This window comes from Nerophis lumbriciformis, linkage group LG24 (genome assembly GCF_033978685.3).
Source record: "Nerophis lumbriciformis linkage group LG24, RoL_Nlum_v2.1, whole genome shotgun sequence".
Classification (NCBI taxonomy): domain Eukaryota; kingdom Metazoa; phylum Chordata; class Actinopteri; order Syngnathiformes; family Syngnathidae; genus Nerophis; species Nerophis lumbriciformis.
This window is the reverse complement of record NC_084571.2, coordinates 8,865,732-8,887,500: the sequence shown is the minus strand read 5'-3', so window position 1 is coordinate 8,887,500 and position 21,769 is coordinate 8,865,732. Positions and strand designations below refer to the sequence as shown.

The following is a 21,769-nucleotide window of genomic DNA, read 5'->3' as shown; positions in this document are numbered from 1 at the left end:
CACAGGTCATGTGACCCCCTCAGTCTGTGTCCCTACTTCCCCCCAGCCCGTGTAAGCCCCGCCCTCGGCGCCATACTGACCGCGCTGCTTTTCCTGCTCCCCCAGAGAGACCCCAGCGGAACAACAACATCCTGACGGCCGCCACCGTGCCGTACGACGTTTCGCTTTCCAGATCCTTCCAGAACCTCAACCACCTGCCGCCCGCCTACGAGCTCAGCCTCCAATCAGACTTAAGTAAACACTCTTGACCCCGCCTCTTCAAGTGGATCATATTAGCATAATGTTTATTCATCCATTCATTCCACGTGCTGATATACTGAAGGTTTTAAGTGTTGTACGTGCATACAAATGTTTTAAGTCACATTTTTCTCTCAGGTTATATTTCTCCTCTTTTGTTGAGAAGAATTGTTGTCGGTAAACTTTGCTTTGTGACAAAATGTTAGCTGTTGGCAAATGCACCAAATCCTTGAATTCGAATATTTTTGATTCAGTACATGAAGGATTTATTAACTCACTTTTAATCACATGAACTCACATTTATTCAAATTAACTCACTTGTATTCATATTAACTCACAGTCAATCACATTAAACCACTTTAATATGCATTTATTCCCATTAACTCACTTCTCATCCCATTACGTCACATTTAATCACATTAACTCACTTTTAGGCACATTACGTCACATTTAATCACATTAACTCACTTTTAGTCACATTTAATCCCATTAACCCACTTTTAATCACATTACCTCACTTTTAAACACATTACCTCATATGTATTCACATTGAATCATATTAAAATCATTTTAATCACATTAACCCACATTTAATCCCATTAACTCACATTAAATCCCATTAACTCACATTTAATCCCATTAACTCACATTTAATAACATTAACTCACATTTAATCACAATAACTCATATTTAATCACATTAACTCACATATGATCACAATAACTCATATTTAATCACATTAACTCACTGTTAATCACATTAACTCACATTCAATCATATAACTCATATTTAATCACGTTATCAACTTAACTTATATTTAATCGTATTTAATCACATTAACACACTTTCAATCGCATTAACTCATAAATAATCACACTAACTCATATTTAATCACATTAACTAACATTTATACACATCACTCATTTTAATCACATTAACTCACATTAAATCTTATTAACTCACTTTTAAACATATCAACTCACATTTAGTCACATTAATCACATTAACTCACATTTAATCACATAACTTATATTTAATCACATTTTATCACCTTAACTTATATTTAATCACATTTAATCGCATTGACTCATATTTAATCACATTAACTCACTTTTAATCACATGACCTCACTTTTCAGCACATTACATCACATGTATTCACATTGAATCATGTTAAATCATTTTAATCACATTAACTCACATTTTATCACATTAACTAACATTTAATCACAATAACTCACATTTAATCATATTACCTCACTTTTAATTACATTAACTCACATTCAATCATATAACTCATATTTAATCACGTTATCAACTTAACTTATATTTAATCGTATTTAATCACATTAACACACTTTCAATCGCATTAACTCATAAATAATCACACTAACTCATATTTAATCACATTAACTAACATTTATACACATCACTCATTTTAATCACATTACTCATTTTAATCACATTAACTCACATTAAATCTTATTAACTCACTTTTAAACATATCAACTCACATTTAGTCACATTAATCACATTAACTCACATTTAATCACATAACTTATATTGAATCACATTTTATCACCTTAACTTATATTTAATCACATTTAATCGCATTGACTCATATTTAATCACATTAACTCACTTTTAATCACATGACCTCACTTTTCAGCACATTACATCACATGTATTCACATTGAATCATGTTAAATCATTTTAATCACATTAACTCACATTTTATCACATTAACTAACATTTAATCACAATAACTCACATTTAATCATATTACCTCACTTTTAATTACATTAACTCACATTTAATCATATAACTCATATTTAATCACGTTATCACCTTAACTTATATTTAATCGTATTTAATCATATTAACACACTTTCAATCGCATTTACTCATATTTAATCACATTAACTCATTTGATCACATTAACTCACATTCAAACACATTACTCATTTTAATCACATTAACCCACAATATATCACAATATCTTAAATTGTATCACATTAACTCACATTAAATCATATCAACTCACATTTAGTCACATTAACTCCTATTTAGTCACATTAATCACATTAACTCACATTTAATCACATTAACTCACATTTAATCACACAACTCATATTTAATCACATTTTATCACCCTAACTTATATGTAATCACATTAACTCACATGTATTCACATTAACTCACATTCAAACACATTACTCATTTTACTCACATTACTCATTTTAATCACGTTAACTCACATTAAATCATATTAACTCACTTTTAAACATATTAACTCACATTTAGTCACATTAATTCCTATTTAGTCACATTAACTCACATTTAATCACATAACTCATATTTAATCACATTTCATCACCTTAACTTATATTTAATCGCATTAACCCACTTTCAATCGCATTGACTCATATTTAATCACATTAACTCACTTTTAATCACATTAACTCACTTTTGAGCACATTACCTCATATGTATTCACATTGAGTCATATTAAATCATTTTAATCACATTAACTCACATTTAATCCCATTAACTCACATGTAATCACAATAACTCATAATTACTCTCATTACCTTACTTTTGATTACATTAACTCACATCTAATCATATAACTCATATTTAATCACGTTATCACCTTAACTTATATATAATCGTATTTAATCAAATTAACACCATTTCAATCACATTAACTCATATTTAATCACATTAACTCATATTTGATCACATTAACTCACATGTATTCACATTAACTAACATTAACTCACATTCAAACACATTACTCCTTTTAAATAACATTACTCATTTTAATCACATTAACTCACATTAAATCACATTAACTCAAATTGTATCACATTAACTCATATTAAATCATAGCAATTCACTTTTAAACACATCAACTCACATTTAGTCACATAAACTACTATTTAGTCACATTAATCACATTAACTCACATTTAATCACATAACTCATATTTAATCACATGTTTTCATCTTAACTTATATTTAATCACATCAACACACTTTTTATTTATTTTTATTAGTTTATTATTCTTCGGTCAATGGTCAACAAAATAAACAAACAGTTGCACATTCATAGATTGAAAATGAAAATGAAAATGTTGCAGACCGAAAGGGTTTAGGCTGAAGTTGAACACTTATAGCGCCTAACCCTATAAACAATGTCAAGTACAAGATGAACTTCCGAAAATTATGAAATGTCCTTTGTACAACATATTATAAATACACATTATACACAACATGAACACTGTTCAATTATATACACAGTAAAGGCATGTAAAATATCCTTATACGCGTGTTAAACCTTTGTACCAATTTATATACTATATACAAACAATTATACTTCCATTATTATTTATATCCCACATTTAGTATTTTAATTAACATTGATCATAGTATTAACTACTGTGTTGATTCAAGAGTGATATATTTTTCCAAGACATTGGTCTTAAAGTGTTTTTTAAATGTGTGAATGGACCTGGAACATTTTAAGGAATCATCCAAGCTGTTCCACAGTTGAACCACCCTGACAGAAACACATCTACTTTTTAAGCTTGTTCTTATCTTAGCTTTCTGGAAGACAGCTGAACCTCTGAGGTCATAGGTATTCTCTCTGGGTTTGAACCTCTCCTGTAGACACCGAGGCAGCATGTGGTTATGAGCTTTGTACGTCACAATAGCAGTGTTGAGGTCAACAAGATCATGCAGTTTTAAGGTTTTTAATTTAATAAACAGAGCATTGGTATGGTCATGATAATCTGCATAATTTACAATTCTAATCGCTTTCTTTTGAAGTAAGAATATAGAGTTGATGTTTGTTTTGTAATTGTTACCCCAGATTTCAACACAATAATTAAGATAAGGGAGTACGAAAGAATTATATAACATATTAAGAGCCTTTTGATTTACGGAGTTTTTGATTTTATGTAACATAGCAATATTTTTTGCCATCTTTGTCTTAAGTATATGTATGTACAGTTTCCAATTTAATTTATCATCTATATAGATTCCCAAAAATTTTGTTGAATACACCCTTTCTATCTCCATATCATCAATTCTTATATGACACTGTATGTTATTTTTCCTATTTCCAAAAATAATATATTTTGTTTTATTTAGGTTGATTGACAGTTTATTGGCATCAAACCATTGCTTTAGTATGTGGAGTTCGCTCTCTACAGTCTCTAAGAGTTGGCCAAGGTCTTGCCCAGAACAGTACAGACTTGTATCATCAGCAAAGAGAATACAATTGAGTTTTTTAAAGATTTTGCAGATATCATTAATATACAATAAAAACAATTTTGGTCCCAGTACAGAACCTTGGGGCACTCCATGTGTTATAATCTTTTTATCTGAATCTACATTGTTCATATGCACATACTGTTCTCTACCACCAAGATAACTTTTCAACCAATCATGAGCAAGACCTCTAAAACCATACCTCTGCATTTTGTTTAAAAGTAATGTGTGATCGATGGTGTCAAAGGCCTTGCTCAGGTCAATAAAAACGCCAACAACAAACTCCCTCTTATCAATAGCAGTGGTTACCTCCTCAACTAGTTCCATCACTGCCATGGAAGTGGACCTGTTTGCTCGAAAACCGTATTGGTGTTCACTTAGCAAGTGATGCTTGTCAATAAAACTGTCTAATCTTGACACAAATAATTTTTCAAGGACTTTTGAAAATTGTGAGAGTAGAGAAATAGGCCTATAGTTGGTGAACTGATGCTTATCTCCACTTTTGAAGATGGGAATAACTTTTGCCGTTTTCATTTTCTTTGGGAAAACTCCTTTTATAAAAGAAATATTACATATATAAGTGAAGGGAACAGCTATAAAATCAACAATTTCTTTGATCAGAGAAAAGTCCAAGTCAGAGCAGTCTGTTGACTTCTTGTTTTTCTGAGAATTTACAATTTCTGTGATTTCACTTTCATAAACGGGGGAAATAAAAAACGATTCTAAGTTCCTTTGAATGGTTTGTTCATTAAATTTGACACTGTTTTCAGGTTGTGCAATTTCATTTGCTAAATTAGGTCCAACATTCACAAAGAAGGTGTTAAAATTAAACTTTCAATTGCATTAACTCATGTTTAATCACATGAACTCATGCTTGATCACATTAACTCACATTTAAACAAATTACTAATTTTAATCACATTAACTCGCATTAAATCACATTAACTAATATTTAATCACATTAACTCACTTTTGATCACATTAACGCACATTTCATCACATTACCTCACTTTTAATCATGTTACCTCACAATAAAATCACATTAACTCACTTTTAAACACATTAACTCCTGTTTAGTCACATTAATCACATTAACTCACATTTAATCACAAAACTCATATTTAATCACATTATTATTATTAGCCTTTATTTAACCAGGTAAACTCCCATTGAGATCAAAGATCTCTTTTCCAAGGGAGACCTGGCCAAGAGGGCAGCAGCAAGGTTACATTAAAAACAGTAAACAAATACATAAAACATCACATTTACAACATTAAAACTTGCTCACATGACACATGTGCATACAGACAAGGTAGACTGCAGTCCTTTCACAGAAGCTTTAAACTCATTCAGCGTAACTAGGGTTTGAAGTTTAATCAAATCAAATCAAATCAACTTTATTTATAAAGCACATTTAAAATTTACCACAGGGGTAGCCAAAGTGCTGTACAATGAACAGGTTAACAGATAAAACGAGTACCGAGCAAACACAACACAACACAAACAGAACACGATAAAAAATAAATAATTAAAATAGAATTAATAAAAACATAAAAACATAAAAACAGGATCACAGCAGGTGTATTATGGGGCGCCATTGCAGGATGGATATCACTCAGTGTTAAAAGCCATGGAATAAAAGTATGTTTTTAAGAGAGATTTAAAAACAGGAAGAGAGGAGGCTTGTCTAACACTCAGGGGTAGGTCGTTCCAGAGCTTGGGAGCAGCAACGGCGAAAGCTCTGTCACCTCTAAGCTTCAGCCTTGTGTCAGGGACCGTCAACAGCAGCTGATCGGCTGATCTTAAGGATCGGGTGGGGCAGTAAGGCTGAAGGAGGTCGGAGAGATAGGTTGGCGCGAGGTTGTTTAGACATTTAAAAACAAATAAAAGGAGTTTGAAATTGATTCGGTAACGCACAGGGAGCCAGTGAAGGGACGCTAAAATAGGGGTGATGTGCTCACGTCTGCGGGTCTGTGTTAGCAGACGAGCAGCAGAGTTCTGCACGAGCTGCAGGCGGGCGAGGGAGGCCTGGCTAATGCCAACATACAGGGCATTACAATAATCAAGACGAGTCGAGATAAAGGCGTGGATTAATTTCTCAAGATCATGTCTTGATAGAAGCGGTTTCACTTTCGCTATTTGGCGTAATTGATAAAAGCTTTTTTGAACGACGCTGCTGATTTGTTTTTCGAATTTAAAATCTGAGTCAAACTTTACCCCCAGGTTTGTGACAGAGTCGCTGAGATACGGGGTCAGAGTGCCGAGGTCAACGTTGGGGGAGGGAGAGCGACTTGGACCGAACAACATAACTTCTGTTTTGTCTTCATTTAGGCTCAGGAAGTTAGCTGAAAGCCAGACTTTGATGTCGTGCAGGCAGTCAATAAGACGTTGAACCGTGTTATTTTGTGCCATGGGAAAATAAATCTGGCAATCATCGGCATAAAAATGAAATGCAATACTGTACTTCCTAAAAATAGAACCAAGGGGGAGAAGGTAAAGCGCAAATAAAATTGGGGCAAGGATTGAGCCCTGGGGGACCCCATGTGGTAAAGGAGCTGTGGACGACATAAAACTGTCTACTTTTACACAAAAACTCCTGTCGGTTAGGTACGACCGGAACCAGTTGAGGGCGGCGCCCTTAATGCCCACACAGTTCTCAAGACGAGTGATTAAGGTGGCGTGGTCGACGGTGTCCGACCACGCCAATGTTCGATTGTAGGTTATTCCAAGCCTTCGGTGCTGAAAACCTAAATGCTTTCTTGCCCAGTTCAGTTCTTACTTTGGGGACAACAAATTGCAGAACATCCATTGAACGAAGATTGTGACTTCCTTGTTTCTTTGTTAAAAGACAAGACAGATAAGATGGAGTGATACCCAGAATGGTTTTGTAGATGAAAACATACCAATGATTGAGGCGTCGAGCACATAAAGATGTCCAGTTAACCATTGAGTATAACAAACAATGGTGAGTAAGGGGAGCGCAGTTGGTGATGAATCTCAGTGCCCCGTGGTACACACTATCCAGCTTGTGGAGACAACCAGCAGTAGCATTCATGTACAACACATCTCCATAGTCAATAACAGGTAAAAAGGTTGTTTCCACCAATTTCTGTTTCACAGTAAAAGAAAAGCAAGACTTCCATCCATCCATTTTCTACCGCTTATTCCCTTTGGGGTCGCGGGGGGCGCTGGAGCCTATCTCAGCTACAATCGGGCGGAAGGCGGGGTACACCCTGGACAAGTCACCACCTCATCGCAGGGCAAAAGCAAGACTTGTTTCTATAATAAAATCCCAGTAAAAGTTTCCGTTTTTTTTACAACATACTGAATGTGCTCCTTAAAACTCAAGTGGTCATCAATTAAAAATCCTAAATATTTAAAAGCAGATACTAACATAATTTGTTGCCCATTTCTTGTTATCACCCTAACTTATATTTAATCACATGAACACAATTTCAATCGCATTAACTCATATTTAGTCACATTAACTCACATTTATTTACATTAAGTCAAATTAACTCACATTTAATCACATTACTCATTTTAATCACATTAACTCACATTAAATCACCTTAACTCACATTTAATCACATTAACTGACATTTAATCACATTACCTCACTTTTGATTACATTAACTCAAATTGAATCATAAAACTCATATTTAATCACATGTTATCACCTTAACTTATAATTAATCGTATTTAATTATATTAACACACTTTCAATCGCATTAACTCACATTTACCACATTAACTCATAATTAATTATATTTAATCCCACTAACTGACATTTAATCATGTTAACTTGCATTTAATCACATTAACTCACATTTAGTCAGAATAACTCATATTTAGTCACATTAATCACTAAGTCATATTTAATCACAATGACTCATATTTATTTACCTTAACTCACATTTAATCACATTAATTCACATTAACCCACATTTAATCACATTACCGGTACTCATATTTAATCACAATTAATCCTATTAATCACAATGAACCACATTAAATCAACGTAACTAACTTTTGATCTTATTAACACACATTTAATCGCATTAACGCATATTTAATCACATTAACTAATATGTATTTACCTTAACTCACATTTAAACACAATAACGCACAATAAATCACATTAACTTACTTTTAGGCACATTAACTCACATTTAATCACATTACTCATATTTAATCTAATTAACTCTCATTTAACCACATTAAATCAACTTAACTAACTTTTAATAACATTAACTCACATGTAATCACATTAACTCATACTGAATCACATTTGATCACATTAACTCATTTTCCTATGTAATTAAATTAACTCATACTGAATCACATTTGATCACATTAACTCATATTTTCCTCCATCCATCCATCCATTTTCTACCGCTTAATAATATTTAATCACATTTGATCACATTAACTCATGTTTCCCATGTAATCCCATTAACTCATATTTTATCACATTAACTCATATTTTATCACATTTAATCAAATTAACTCATATTTAATCACATTTGATCACATTAACTCATGTTTCCCATGTAATTACATTAACTCATATTTAATCACATTACCTGTATTTAATCATTCTTAATCATATTAACTCAAATTAAATTAAATTGAATTAAATTGTAAATCAGGTTCAAACCTATTGAATCACATAACAACACAAATAAAAAATGTATTCAGTTTTATTAAAACCCAGTAATTGACATTAAAACACAATAAAACCCAACAATAAATCAATCAATCAATCAATGTTTATTTATATAGCCCTAAATCACAAGTGTCTCAAAGGGCTGCACAAGCCACAACGACATCCTCGGTATAGCCCACATAAGGGCAAGGAAAAACTCACCCCAGTGGGACGTCGATGTGAATGACTATGAGAAACCTTGGAGAGAACCGCATATGTGGGTAACCCCCCCCCCCTCTAGGGAGACCGAATGCAATGGATGTCGAGTGGGTCTAACATAATATTGTGAGAGTCCAGTCCATAGTGGATCCAGCATAACAGTAAGAGTACAGTCCACAGTGGGGTCAGCAGGAAACCATCCCGAGCGGAGACGGGTCAGCAGCGCAGAGATGTTCCCAACCGATATACAGGCGAGCGGTCCACCCCGGGTCCCGACCCCGGACAGCCAGCACCCCATCCATGGCCACCGGATCTGTGTGTCTCCCCTTCCACAAGGGATAGGGGGGAGCAGAGGAGAAAAGAAAAGAAACGGCAGATCAACTGGTCTAAAAAAGGGGGGCTGTTCAAAGGCTAGAGAGTATACAAATGAGTTTTGAGATGGGACTTAAATGTTTCTACTGAGGTAGCATCTCTAACTGTTACCGGGAGGGCATTCCATAGTGCTGGAGCCCGAATAGAAAACGCTCTACAGCCCGCAGACTTTTTTTGGGCTCTGGGAATCACTAATAAGCCGGAGTTCTTTGAACGCAGATTTCTTGCCGGGACATATGGTACAATACAATCGGCAAGATAGGCTGGAGCTAGACCGTGTAGTATTTTATACGTAAGTAGTAAAACCTTAAAGTCGCATCTTAAGTGCACAGGAAGCCAGTGCAGGTGAGCCAGTATAGGCGTAATATGATCAAACTTTCTTGTTCTTGTCAAAAGTCTAGCAGCCGCATTTTGTACCAACTGTAATCTTTTAATGCTAGACATAGGGAGACCCGAAAATAATACGTTACAGTAATCGAGACGAGACGTAACGAACGCATGAATAATGATCATAATAAAACACAAAAAAATGCATTAAATGACATGTTATCTATCACATGCAAATGTTGGTTAACATTAAATTACATTCAAACCTGATGAAACAATTAAAAACACAATAAGTCACATATAAACACTTTAATCTCAATAAAACACATGAAAAATGTAAATTACATTTCAAATTTTAAAAAAAAGTCTTCATGTGCTAAAAAGGAAGAAAAAAACATTAATTTGTAACTTTAATAAAAATAGTTTTGGAAGCATGTCACATGACGGACGCTAATTAGCACTCGTTAGCAACTTCCTTCTGTATCACCGCTCGCCGTCGTGCTAATTGTGATGATGATGATGATGGCGATAATGATGGCGAGGACTCGCCAGCAGCGTTGATGCTGAGTAATGAATCAAGACAGGAAGTGATGCACAGCTAGCATGTAGCCGCTAGTAATCATACTGAATGTTTACATCAGGAGGCGGGGCCACGTGGTGTTGAGTGTGATGTCATGCTAAATGTAAAGAAAGATAAGAGAGGCAACGTTGCTATAGACCAGAGCCGGCCCAAGGCATAAGCGTACTAAGCGCTTGCTTAGGGCCCCGCGGCCACCAGGGGGCCCCCAAAAGCAATTAACAAAACATTCTTATTTTTTATTTTTTGCATGTACGAGTCTGACTGATGATTTCTAAATGATCAAAGATATATTATTGTACAAAAACACAATTTTAGGTCAACAGAGTGCTGCTGCTGATCTAGGCCTAGTGATTCTTCCTGCCTCTCTTTAAATGTAAAGCTGCCTCTGCTGCACCTGTGACGTTTGCCGCCTGCTATGGCGTCACATTAGTGCCAAAAATCCGAGCGCATAAAAACTGTTATCGCGCGCTGATTCTCCACTTCGTGCGCGCGCGTGGTGCCTTTTTGCGCGTGTGCCGTCTCGGTCTGTGCGCTGGCATGTTTCGTTTTGGCACTTTGGGGGTGGATATGCTTAGCCGGCCCCTTCTTTCTGATTGGCCAGGCGAAAAATGCTCAGAGATAATCAGAAGTATAGCAGGGCGGGTCATCGTCAATATGTATCAAGATTGTTATAGGCGCAAAGTTTTCACTTCTTCTTGAACATTTGTTTTCTAATTTATGGAATTTCTTTTGATTCAGCCATAAAATTAATGAAATAATCTTTGAATTTTGTTTTTAAAATGTTAAAAATAGCCTTTTAATAATGTATTCTGAAACAGTTTAAAATAATCAGAGAACTGACTAACACTGACCCTACACAACTATGTTGCACAATTAAGTCTTTTTTTTTTATAGCGAAAGAGGTGATTTCAACAGGTGCAGCATCCTATGTCATATCGACTCGTCTTGATTACTGTAATGCCCTGTATGTTGGCATTAGCCAGGCCTCCCTCGCCCGCCTGCAGCTCGTGCAGAACTCTGCTGCTCGTCTGTTAACACAGACCCGCAGACGTGAGCACATCACCCCTATTTTAGCGTCCCTTCACTGGCTCCCTGTGCGTTACCGAATACATTTTAAACTCCTTTTATTTGTTTTTAAATGTCTAAACAACCTCGCGCCAACCTATCTCTCCGACCTCCTTCAGCCTTACTGCCCCACCCGATCCTTAAGATCAGCCGATCAGCTGCTGTTGACGGTCCCTGACACAAGGCTGAAGCTTAGAGGTGACAGAGCTTTCGCCGTTGCTGCTCCCAAGCTCTGGAACGACCTACCCCTGAGTGTTAGACAAGCCTCCTCTCTTCCTGTTTTTAAATCTCTCTTAAAAACATACTTTTATTCCATGGCTTTTAACACTGAGTGATATCCATCCTGCAATGGCGCCCCATAATACACCTGCTGTGATCCTGTTTTTATGTTTTTATGTTTTTATTAATTCTATTTTAATTATTTATTTTTTATCGTGTTCTGTTTGTGTTGTGTTGTGTTTGCTCGGTACTCGTTTTATCTTTTAACCTGCTCATTGTACAGCACTTTGGCTACCCCTGTGGTAAATTTTAAATGTGCTTTATAAATAAAGTTGATTTGATTTGATTTGATATCTACATGTAATAAGATTTGTAACAAGGCAAACCGTTTGTAAATTGGTCGAAAATCGAGCAAGTTATGGTAATTTAATTGGTACATGTACTAATTAAATGACCATAACTTGCTTTGACATCAATGTAATGATTGAGGCTAGCTGTCCGAGGTAAGATGGCTACAACGTTGCTACGCTGGGGAATGATTGGTCTTATGAAAAATGCTCAGAGCCAATCAGAAAGGAGGGGCCGTCTAAGCATACCCGCCCCCAAAGTGCCAAAAAGAAACATGACAGCGCGAGGGGAGATGCCAGGAGTACACAGAGAGCGCACAGACCGAGACGGCGCGCGCGCAGAAAGACACCGCGCGCGCGCAAAAAGACACCACGCGCGCGCAAAAGGGTGTCGCGCGCGCACGAAGTGGAGAATCAGCGCGCGATAACAGTTTTTATGCGCTCGGATTTTTGGCACTAATGTGACGCCATATCTTTCCTCTCAGATTCAGACAGGACTGAGCAGGTGATCAGAGGACCACTGTCTATTAAGGAGAACTTTTCATTCCCCAAACGGCATGATGGCCGAAGTTTTCATTATCATTATACCTACAGACAGCTAGTCAATGGGGAAAAAGTCAAGCGTAGCTGGCTGACTTATTCAAGAAGTAAAGATGCAGTCTATTGCTTTTGCTGCAAATTATTTTCCAAAAAGTCCTTAAAACTGGCAGCCGAGGGACAGCGGGATTGGGTCAACATAGGTGCACTGCTGAAACAGCATGAAAACAGTGAAGATCATTGTAGCAACATGGTGAAATGGAAGGAATTTGCCTTGCGTCTTTCAAAGGGGAAAACTATTGATGAATTTAACTTCAGTAGACTGCGCTCTCTTTGTACAAAGTAAAACATTGAATATGAACAATTAACTAAAAATGTAAACTAGTAATTAAAGACTAATATGTACAAGACTGATGAGACAAGATGACACTTTTACTGTAAATACAAAGCTTTATCACTTGGACTGTTCAACCCCAGGCCACCCTTGTAGCTGAATGTTTTCTACATTTTAAGATTAGGAACCATATGTGGCACTCTGGACATCATTCGTTCATTCATTGGTATTATTTATGTTCTTAACTGGGCCACCCCCATATCTTTATAAATGACATGTCATTTGTAAAGACATGCCAGGCTGACAATAGGATCATGTAAACAACACTGCCAGAGCCGCAATGAGTTTATAGTAGGTGTGTGAATGATCAACAATCAATATTATTGGCAGAAATAGAGGGCCCCAAAATCAAATTTTGCTTAGGGCCCCATGGAGGCTTGGGCCGGGCACTGCTATAGACTCAGCGGTCATTAGGAAGGAAAGGGGGCGGAGTCAGGTGATACATCAAAGAACTCCTCCCCCTTGTGCCTTGACCGATGACATCATCACGCACGATGACCATCAATGTCAGCCATCTTGCGCTCTCTGTCTCTGGTTTGTCCTGACGAGATTATTTTGTGTGTCAGGTGACAAGGACATGGACGACTTCTACGGCAGGAAGCATCACCACGCTGACTTTGGCGGCCGAGGCCCCGCCCACATGATGAAGATGAACGACCCGCCCCATCACCACCAGCAGCGTCAGCGCCCTCGCCGCGTGCAGCGGGCCTTGTCCCAGGACCACGTCCTGTCCCCGCCCAGGACGCCGCGCCACGGGGACTACGGCCTGTCCTCGTACGGCGCGGTGGCGGCGGCGGCGTACGGGAGCAGCCGCCACCTCTCGGACGAGCAGCTGCTGTCGGCGGACCGCCTGCACTCCCAGGATCCTCTGCTGTCGCCCGCCATGCGGCGTGACAAGTTCCGAGAGAAGGCCATGGCGCGCGCCATGTCCCACGCCGACATGCTGCTCCCCACCACGCCCGTCATGGACCGCCACAAGATGACCAAGATGCACTCTCAGCCCGGCGACGCCTACAATACGCTGACGATCAGCCAGCACGCCAGCGCCGGCAAGAGGCAGGCCTTCGCCTCGCGGCGGACGCACACGGTGGACCACCTGCAGTTCATCCCGGGACACCACCACACGTACCGCGGCGGGAAGAACGAGGTGACCGTTTGACCGATTCCTGCTCCTCAGCTTCCTGCTGCCGGCGATAGTCAAAAGGGCTTGGAGCGGCGCCACGGCGAGGGATCCTCCGTTTTGTAACTGAATCTGTGAGGCTTGAGTTGGCCCCGCCCATCAGGAGGCGGGCTGGACGGTTAACAAGCACAACGTTAGCGTTCATGCTAGCAAAAACTGTAAATAAGCTTCTTGCGTCCTTCTAGATCAGGGGTGTCCAAACTTTTTCCACTGTGGGCCCCTCACTGAAGCATTTTCATATTTTTCATATTATATAATATCATTTTTTTAACCATTAGGGCTCCCCTTAAGTTTCATCCTGGGGACCCATAAGGGTCTCAGTCATATATATATATATATATATATATATATATATATATATACATATATATATATATAATTTATATGTGTATATATATTGTTAGTTTGTTTAGTTTTCTATAACAACTATAGGTCTATCTGTCGATGTAAAGTAAAAATATATATATATATTTTTATGTTTTAAGCCCTTTTAGTTAAAGAAAACCATGTTTTTATGAAAATATTTTCCCCCAAAAAAATCGTCAAAAAGGAAAATTTGATGTGAAGTAATTGGAGCCTTAAATATAGCTCAATAATTCATAACAACATTGATTTTTATTCATTATAATTTTTTGAGAAAATTACAAAAAATCCCACTAGAGTTCTTGGGGATCCCACTCATAAAAGTGTTAAAAATAAGTCATATATACGTATATATATATATATATATATATATATATATATATATATATATATATATATATATATATATATATATATATATATACACTTAAATTTGGAGATTCAGATCAATTCGTCCATTACAAGTTTTTTTTGTTTCATACTTGTTTTGTGTTGTTGTATGCATGTGTTGTCAAAGAAAACGTTGTTTTTATATGGAAAAAAACCACAAAATAAGCAATAGTTTTCCCCAAAAAATATTTCAAAGTGGAATATTTGATGTGAAGTAATTGGAGCCTTGAATTGGTCAATAATTCATAACATTGATTTTAATTAATTATATTTTTTTAGAGAAATGACAGTTAAAAAAAATCCCACTAAGGTTCTTGGGGATCCAAAAAGGGTCCCACTCTTAAAAATGTCAAAAATAAGTCATAGATGTTTTTTACTGTTTTTTTTTTACTTTCAACACTTAACTCTCGAGATCAACTTCAGATCTATCTGCCGATTATTAACCATCTTTTTTTAAATTTTATTTGTATTTTTTTTAATGCCATTTGGGGCAAATAAAATGTCGTTTTTTTTATATGGCAAACACACAAATATGCAATATTTTTCCCAAAAAATATTTCAAATGGAATATTTGATGTAAAATCATTAGTCTTGGATCGATCAATAAATCATAACATTATAAAACATTTTAGAAAGGATTTTGAATTGGTCAATAATTCATAACAACATTGGTTTTAATTCATTATAATTTTTTGAGTTGAGGAATAAGCGGTAGAAAATGGATGGATGGATGTTTAGAAAAAAAAATTCCCACTAAAGTTCTTGGGGAACCAAAAGGGTCCCACTCATAAAAGTGTCAAAAATAAGTCATAGATTTGAATTTGTTTTTACTCTGTAGATCGTGATTTATTTTTGTTTTGTTTTGTTTTACGCCCTTTTGTCAAAAATGGACACCCCTGTTCTAGAACCTTTCTTTCTCCTAATACACATTTCAACTTCGATAAGGCTCCGCCCTGCCCTTTTAGCTCTGCCCACATGGACCTGACACATCTGCATATATTTGTTTACGTTTGTGCTGTTCGCTTTGTTCGGTTCTCTGTTTCAACCAGCCAGAACCTGACAGCCAATCAGACGCTGTCTAACTGCGAGGTCCTTCCTGCCAACATTAAATATATTCCCATTGAACAAAACGGTGTTCATTCGGTACCAACAGAACCGTCAGTCAGAACCAGGCTGCACTCCATCGGGGGTGTGTCGTGGCTCCGTTAGCTCCGCCCCCTCCTTGTGTTCAGCCAATCAGCTCGTCCTCCTGTTTCCTGTCATCTTTGTGCTGAGTCATGGTTCTGATCGCTCTTTTAGAAGAAATAAACGCATTTACTTTGATGTTTTCTCCTGTTTTTATTGACCAGCACGTTTCAGATGTTCCTCCAAACGGTCAAAGGTCAGTGAAATTGTTTTTCTTTTCTTTTTTTTATTATTATTTGTGTCCGCTTGAATGAAGAATCCTGCGTCCAAATGTCACACATCATAAACTGTCGGCTCGGTTGACCTTTGGATGAAAGCGGCCAGGAAGAAGTGTGAACTTTCCCCCCCGTCAATGCTGTCATTGGTGGAAGGTGTCAGACAGGAAGTGCTTCCTGATTGGTCGGAGCCTCTCGAGAAGAAGTCCGACCGCTGACCTCCGAAGAAGTAAAAGAAGCGGCCCATGCTAGCGCTGATGCCGGCGTGGGGGGCGGAGCTTGTGGATAAGGACTTCCACAAAAAAAAAAAATGTAGCGTTGTCATGGCAACAGAGTGAACGCTGCAAAGATACAAGTGTAAAAAGAAGTTGAGCACTTTGAATGATGATACAACCGATTGTCTCCATGTGAGGCCCCGCCCATCGGAGCTTTGGGGGCGTCGCCCTGGATACGCGCGACCCCGATGATCGATAGCGTCGATGGCTAGCTGCTGAATTAGCATGCGCCGAGTTAATAAAGCCGCCGCGCTCGCTGGTCCGGCGGGACGCCTCACGCCCGAGGCCTCAGAGCCTGGTTGCCATGGTAACCTGGGCAATATGGACCATTCAAACTCTCATATTTTTTTGTGTTATGGAGGAAAACTTGTTATTATTCTTTAAACCCCGACAGGCCACGCCTCCTCTCAGTTGGGCTGTGATGTCATAACTGCGGAACACCCCCAAGGGGAAGTCAAAGGTTGCGAGACAACCATACAGTTATAAGGCTGTTGCCATGACTACGATGCTCCGGTCATTTTTCTGATGTGTTTTTGTTGATTCTTTATTGAGCGTACCTAATAAAATACAAAGTTGAAAGTATTACTGTTGAAAACAGAACGAATATGTAATTATCATATTGTTTTATCCATCCATTTTCTACCGTCCCTTTTATTATATTATATTGAATGTGTAATTTTAAAGGGGAAAATTAAAAACTTTAGGTCTTTTAGTGTCCAGTTGCTAAGCAGATGAAAATATATGTACATATGTCCATTTCAATAATGTATTATTTTATTACATATATATATATATATATATATATATATATATATATATATATATATATATATATATATATATACTTTCACTTTCACAAATCAGTGCCTCAATCATATCCAAATAAAACATATTTGTGTATACCTACTTGAACTGTTGCTATTTTATTAAAAAACTGATTTCAAACCATCCCTAAGATCAGCCGATCAGCTGCTACTGACGGTCCCTGACACAAGGCTGAAGCTTAGAGGTGACAGAGCTTTCGCCGTTGCTGCTCCCAAGCTCTGGAACAACCTACCTCTGAGTGTTAGACAAGCCTCCTCTCTTCCTGTTTTTAAATATCTCTTAAAAACATACTTTTATTCCATGGCTTTTAACACTGAGTGATATCCATCCTGCAATGGCGCCCCATAGTACACCTGCTGTGAACCTGTTTTTATGTTTTATTTATTCTATTTTATTTATTTATTTTTTATCGTGTTCTGTTTGTGTTGTGTTGTGTTTGCTCGGTACTCGTATTATCTTTTAACCTGCCCATTGTACAGCACTTTGGCTACCCCTGTGGTAAATTTTAAATGTGCTTTATAAATAAAGATTGATTTGATAAAAGGCTTGATTGTTTGCTTTAAAAAAAAAAAAAAACTTTGGTCAGACAGGGAACAAAAATCAAATAATTGATCAATTTTATGGATGAATGTTCTCAAAAAGCTCTTATATTGGAAATATTTTATAGTTTATTTTGAATGGCACGTTTTTTTCAGTCACGTGGTGCGACTGGTGATGAGTTCAGGTACTTGCTAGTATAGGAAAACTTGCAGTGTTTCTTTTGACTTCTCTTATTGGCTAATTGAGTGTCTGATACACATCCAGATACCATCCATCAATCCATCCATCCATTTTCTACCGCTTGTCCCGTTTGGGGTCGCGGGGGTTGCCGGAGCCCATCTCAGCTGCACACGGGCGGAAGGCGGGGCACACCCCGGACAAGTCGCCACCTCATCTTAAGATACATCCAGATACATATCCTAGTTATTTTCCCTAAATATATAAAAGTATTCACATTCTCTTCATGTCATAATATGCTCCTTCCAGCGCTGTAGTTTTTAGTTTATAGAGTTTTTATCCAATCAGAATTCAGCTTGCTTATGTTGCCATGCTGTACCAAATCTGCCTGGAGCCTTCAGAATCAAGGCGTCCGTGCACTGTAAGTGAACGGGCACATACAGTTGATAGACAGTTGCGAAAGCCAATCAGATCACAAGTTGTTGACAATAGCCTATCTAAGTAGCCTGATGTTAACGAGACTGTGATTGGATACTCACTTGTCACTCCAAAGTGAGTATCCAATCACAAGTTTCAATTTAGCAGGAAGCAGGAAGTGTTGCGCCGTAGCCATACTGAGATAGCAGAGAAGGAGAGCAAAACATTGATTAGGTGACAGATATACATTGCGATGTTATGAGCTAGGTAACGTAAGAACTTCACTACCCAGCATGCCACAGTAGCGAAGAGCATGCGCAGTAGCCCCATTTAGGTTGTTGAATGTAGAGATGCAGCTGGATGTTACTGACGAGCACGCTGTAGAGTTAACTTTAAGAATTCAGCCAAGACACCTCGTCTGCAAGACAACACATATATTTGCAAGGCCATTTTCAAGAAGGATATTTAAAGAGCAACTACATCTTGTGAGACCATGTCGGCCAACCCCGGAAGCTCGAATGGGTGCTACAAATTGTGAGTTCAAATATTTGATTTCTTTATTTTTTCACGTTTAATATGTTATTTTGCCATTTTAATTTTGACGGTACCACATAAGATATGTTTTAATTTCATTGATTTTTAAATGCGCCAGAAAATAACCTGTTTTTTGTTGATTACCGACCAGTGGCCCTCACTCCGGTAATCATGAAGTGCTTCGAGCGACTTGTTCTCCAGCACATCAAGGACCATATCCCTCCAGACTTCGACCCCCACCAGTTCGCATACCGGGCGAACAGGTCCACAGAGGACGCCATCGCTGTTGCTCTCCACTCTGCTCTGAACCACCTGGAGCAGCAGCAGAGCTACGTCCGGATGCTCTCTGTGGACTATAGCTCTGCCTTCAATACAATAATCCCGGACAGACTCTGCAATAAACTGGACACTCTTGGCCTCCCCCCTCTCACAAACGCCTGGATAAGGGACTTCCTAACGGACCGACCCCAGAATGTGAGACTTGGCCCGCACCTCTCATCCTCCCGCACGCTGAGCATCGGCTCCCCACAGGGCTGTGTACTGAGCCCCCTCCTCTACTGCCTTTACACCCATGACTGCAGTCCGGCCCACAGTGACAACCTTACCGTCAAGTTCGCCGACGATACCACAGTGGTCGGGCTCATCTCCAGGGGTGACGAGGCTGCCTACAGAGAGGAGGTCCTGAAGCTGACGGCCTGGTCTTCGGAGAACAACCTCGCTCTCAACACCAGCAACACCGACCCTGCCCCCCTCTACATCAACGGCGAGCGTGTAGAGAGGGTCCACACCTTCAGGTACCTTGGAGTCCACATCTCTAATGACTTCTCCTGGACAGTCAACACCACATCAATCATCAAGAAGGCTCAGCAGCGGCTACACTTCCTTAGAGTCCTCGGGAAGTACAACCTGAAGCCTGACCTGCTGCTGACCTTCTACCGCTCGTCCATCGAGAGCCTGCTGACCTACTGTATTACGGTATGGTATGGCAGCTGCACTGCAGCAGACAGGGAGAGGCTGCAAAGAGTGGTCAAGACGGCTCAGAAGATCATCGGCCGCCCTCTCCCCTCTCTGACGGACATCTACACCTCCCGCTGCCTCAACAGAGCCAGTGCCATCATTAAAGACAGCACCCACCCTGGCTCTGACCTGTTCCACCTGCTGCCCTCTGGGAAGCGCTACAGGTGCATTAAAACCAAAACAAACAGGCTAAAGAACAGCTTCTTCCCCAGGGCCATAACCATCCTGAACGGACTGCCCCATTGTCCCTCATAACTGCCTTCTCTTCGGTGCAATAACCCATTCCACCAACCACCCTGTTTTTGTTTTGTTTTTTCATGTATATATTTATTTCACACCATATTCATTGCACTTCTACATTTTTTATATTTTTATATATTTGCACATTGTTTTTCTAGCATGCTCACATCGCACTGTATGGAATGGCCTCAATCTCGTTACCTTGCGTAATGACAATAAAGCTGATTCTGATTCTGATTTTGTACACTGTTGATGTGATTCAATGTGCAGTAGTGCGTAAATGTGTTTCTGTGTAGTATTTCTCCAGCAATAATCATGTGGGGACACCAATTATGGTATTATGAGAAGTAATCATTGAAGTCGGACATCACTGAAGGCCTAGGTGGGAAACGCACGTCCCGCCACTGATATATACTGTATATATATATTGAAATGTGGATTTTACATTGAATTAAATTGTTAATGAAATAAAATAAAATCCAAAACATAGAAAAGCCCCTAAAATACAGAGTTTGTTAAAGTTATTTAAGTTGTTTTGGATAAGCCCAATTATATATATAGTCGAGGTTACTGTGGTTCATCCGCTATACAGTGTTCAATACCAGGGTAGAGCGGAATATACGTTAGGTCAGGAAATAACACAGAGGCTGTTTCATCCCTATAAGCCTGTTTTGCAGGTTTCCCTGCTCTTCAGGGCAGGAATATCCCCTGAAGAGCAGGGAAACCTGAAAAACAGGTGTGTATATACGTATATATATATTTTTTTTTTTTTTTTTTATTATTTTTTTTTTTAATTGGGCTACTCCAAAACAACTTAAATTCCTTCAATGAAGGGGCTTTTCTATATTTGGGATTTTATTGTATTTCATTAACAATTTAATTTATTGTAAAATCCACATTTCAATTGGATAATTTGGGTTTCACTTTATTTATTTAATTAGCTTGCAACAACAACAAAAATGTATATATTTTATTGTAAACAGGGACATCTCAATAGCTTTTTTTGTCAGCCAATCTCTTTTCTCCTACCAATATAAATGTACAGTATGTATGTCATGTCCAGTATGAAAGTCCGTAAAATATTCTAATGATAGGTTATATTTTGGGGTATTATAGTTTTAAAATGTTAATACTGGCAAAATAAGTGAAAAATTAGATATTTTGGTTTCCCCCCACATAAAACATCTTGTTTA

General features: G+C 38.1%; 1 protein-coding gene across 2 annotated transcripts in view; it reads left to right on the top strand.

Annotated features, from left to right (window-relative positions):
* The window catches only part of LOC133620191 (protein shisa-6-like), a 116,868-nt gene extending 102,122 nt beyond the window's left edge, over positions 1 to 14,746 (top strand). For both annotated transcript variants that reach the window (XM_061981469.1, XM_061981468.1), the window contains exons 7-8: positions 106 to 234; positions 13,785 to 14,746. In XM_061981469.1, the coding sequence (XP_061837453.1) occupies positions 106 to 234; positions 13,785 to 14,377 (722 nt within the window). In that variant the 3' untranslated portion in view covers positions 14,378 to 14,746. The remainder of the gene's footprint in view (positions 1 to 105; positions 235 to 13,784) is intronic.
* Positions 14,747 to 21,769: the final 7,023 nt, after the last annotated feature.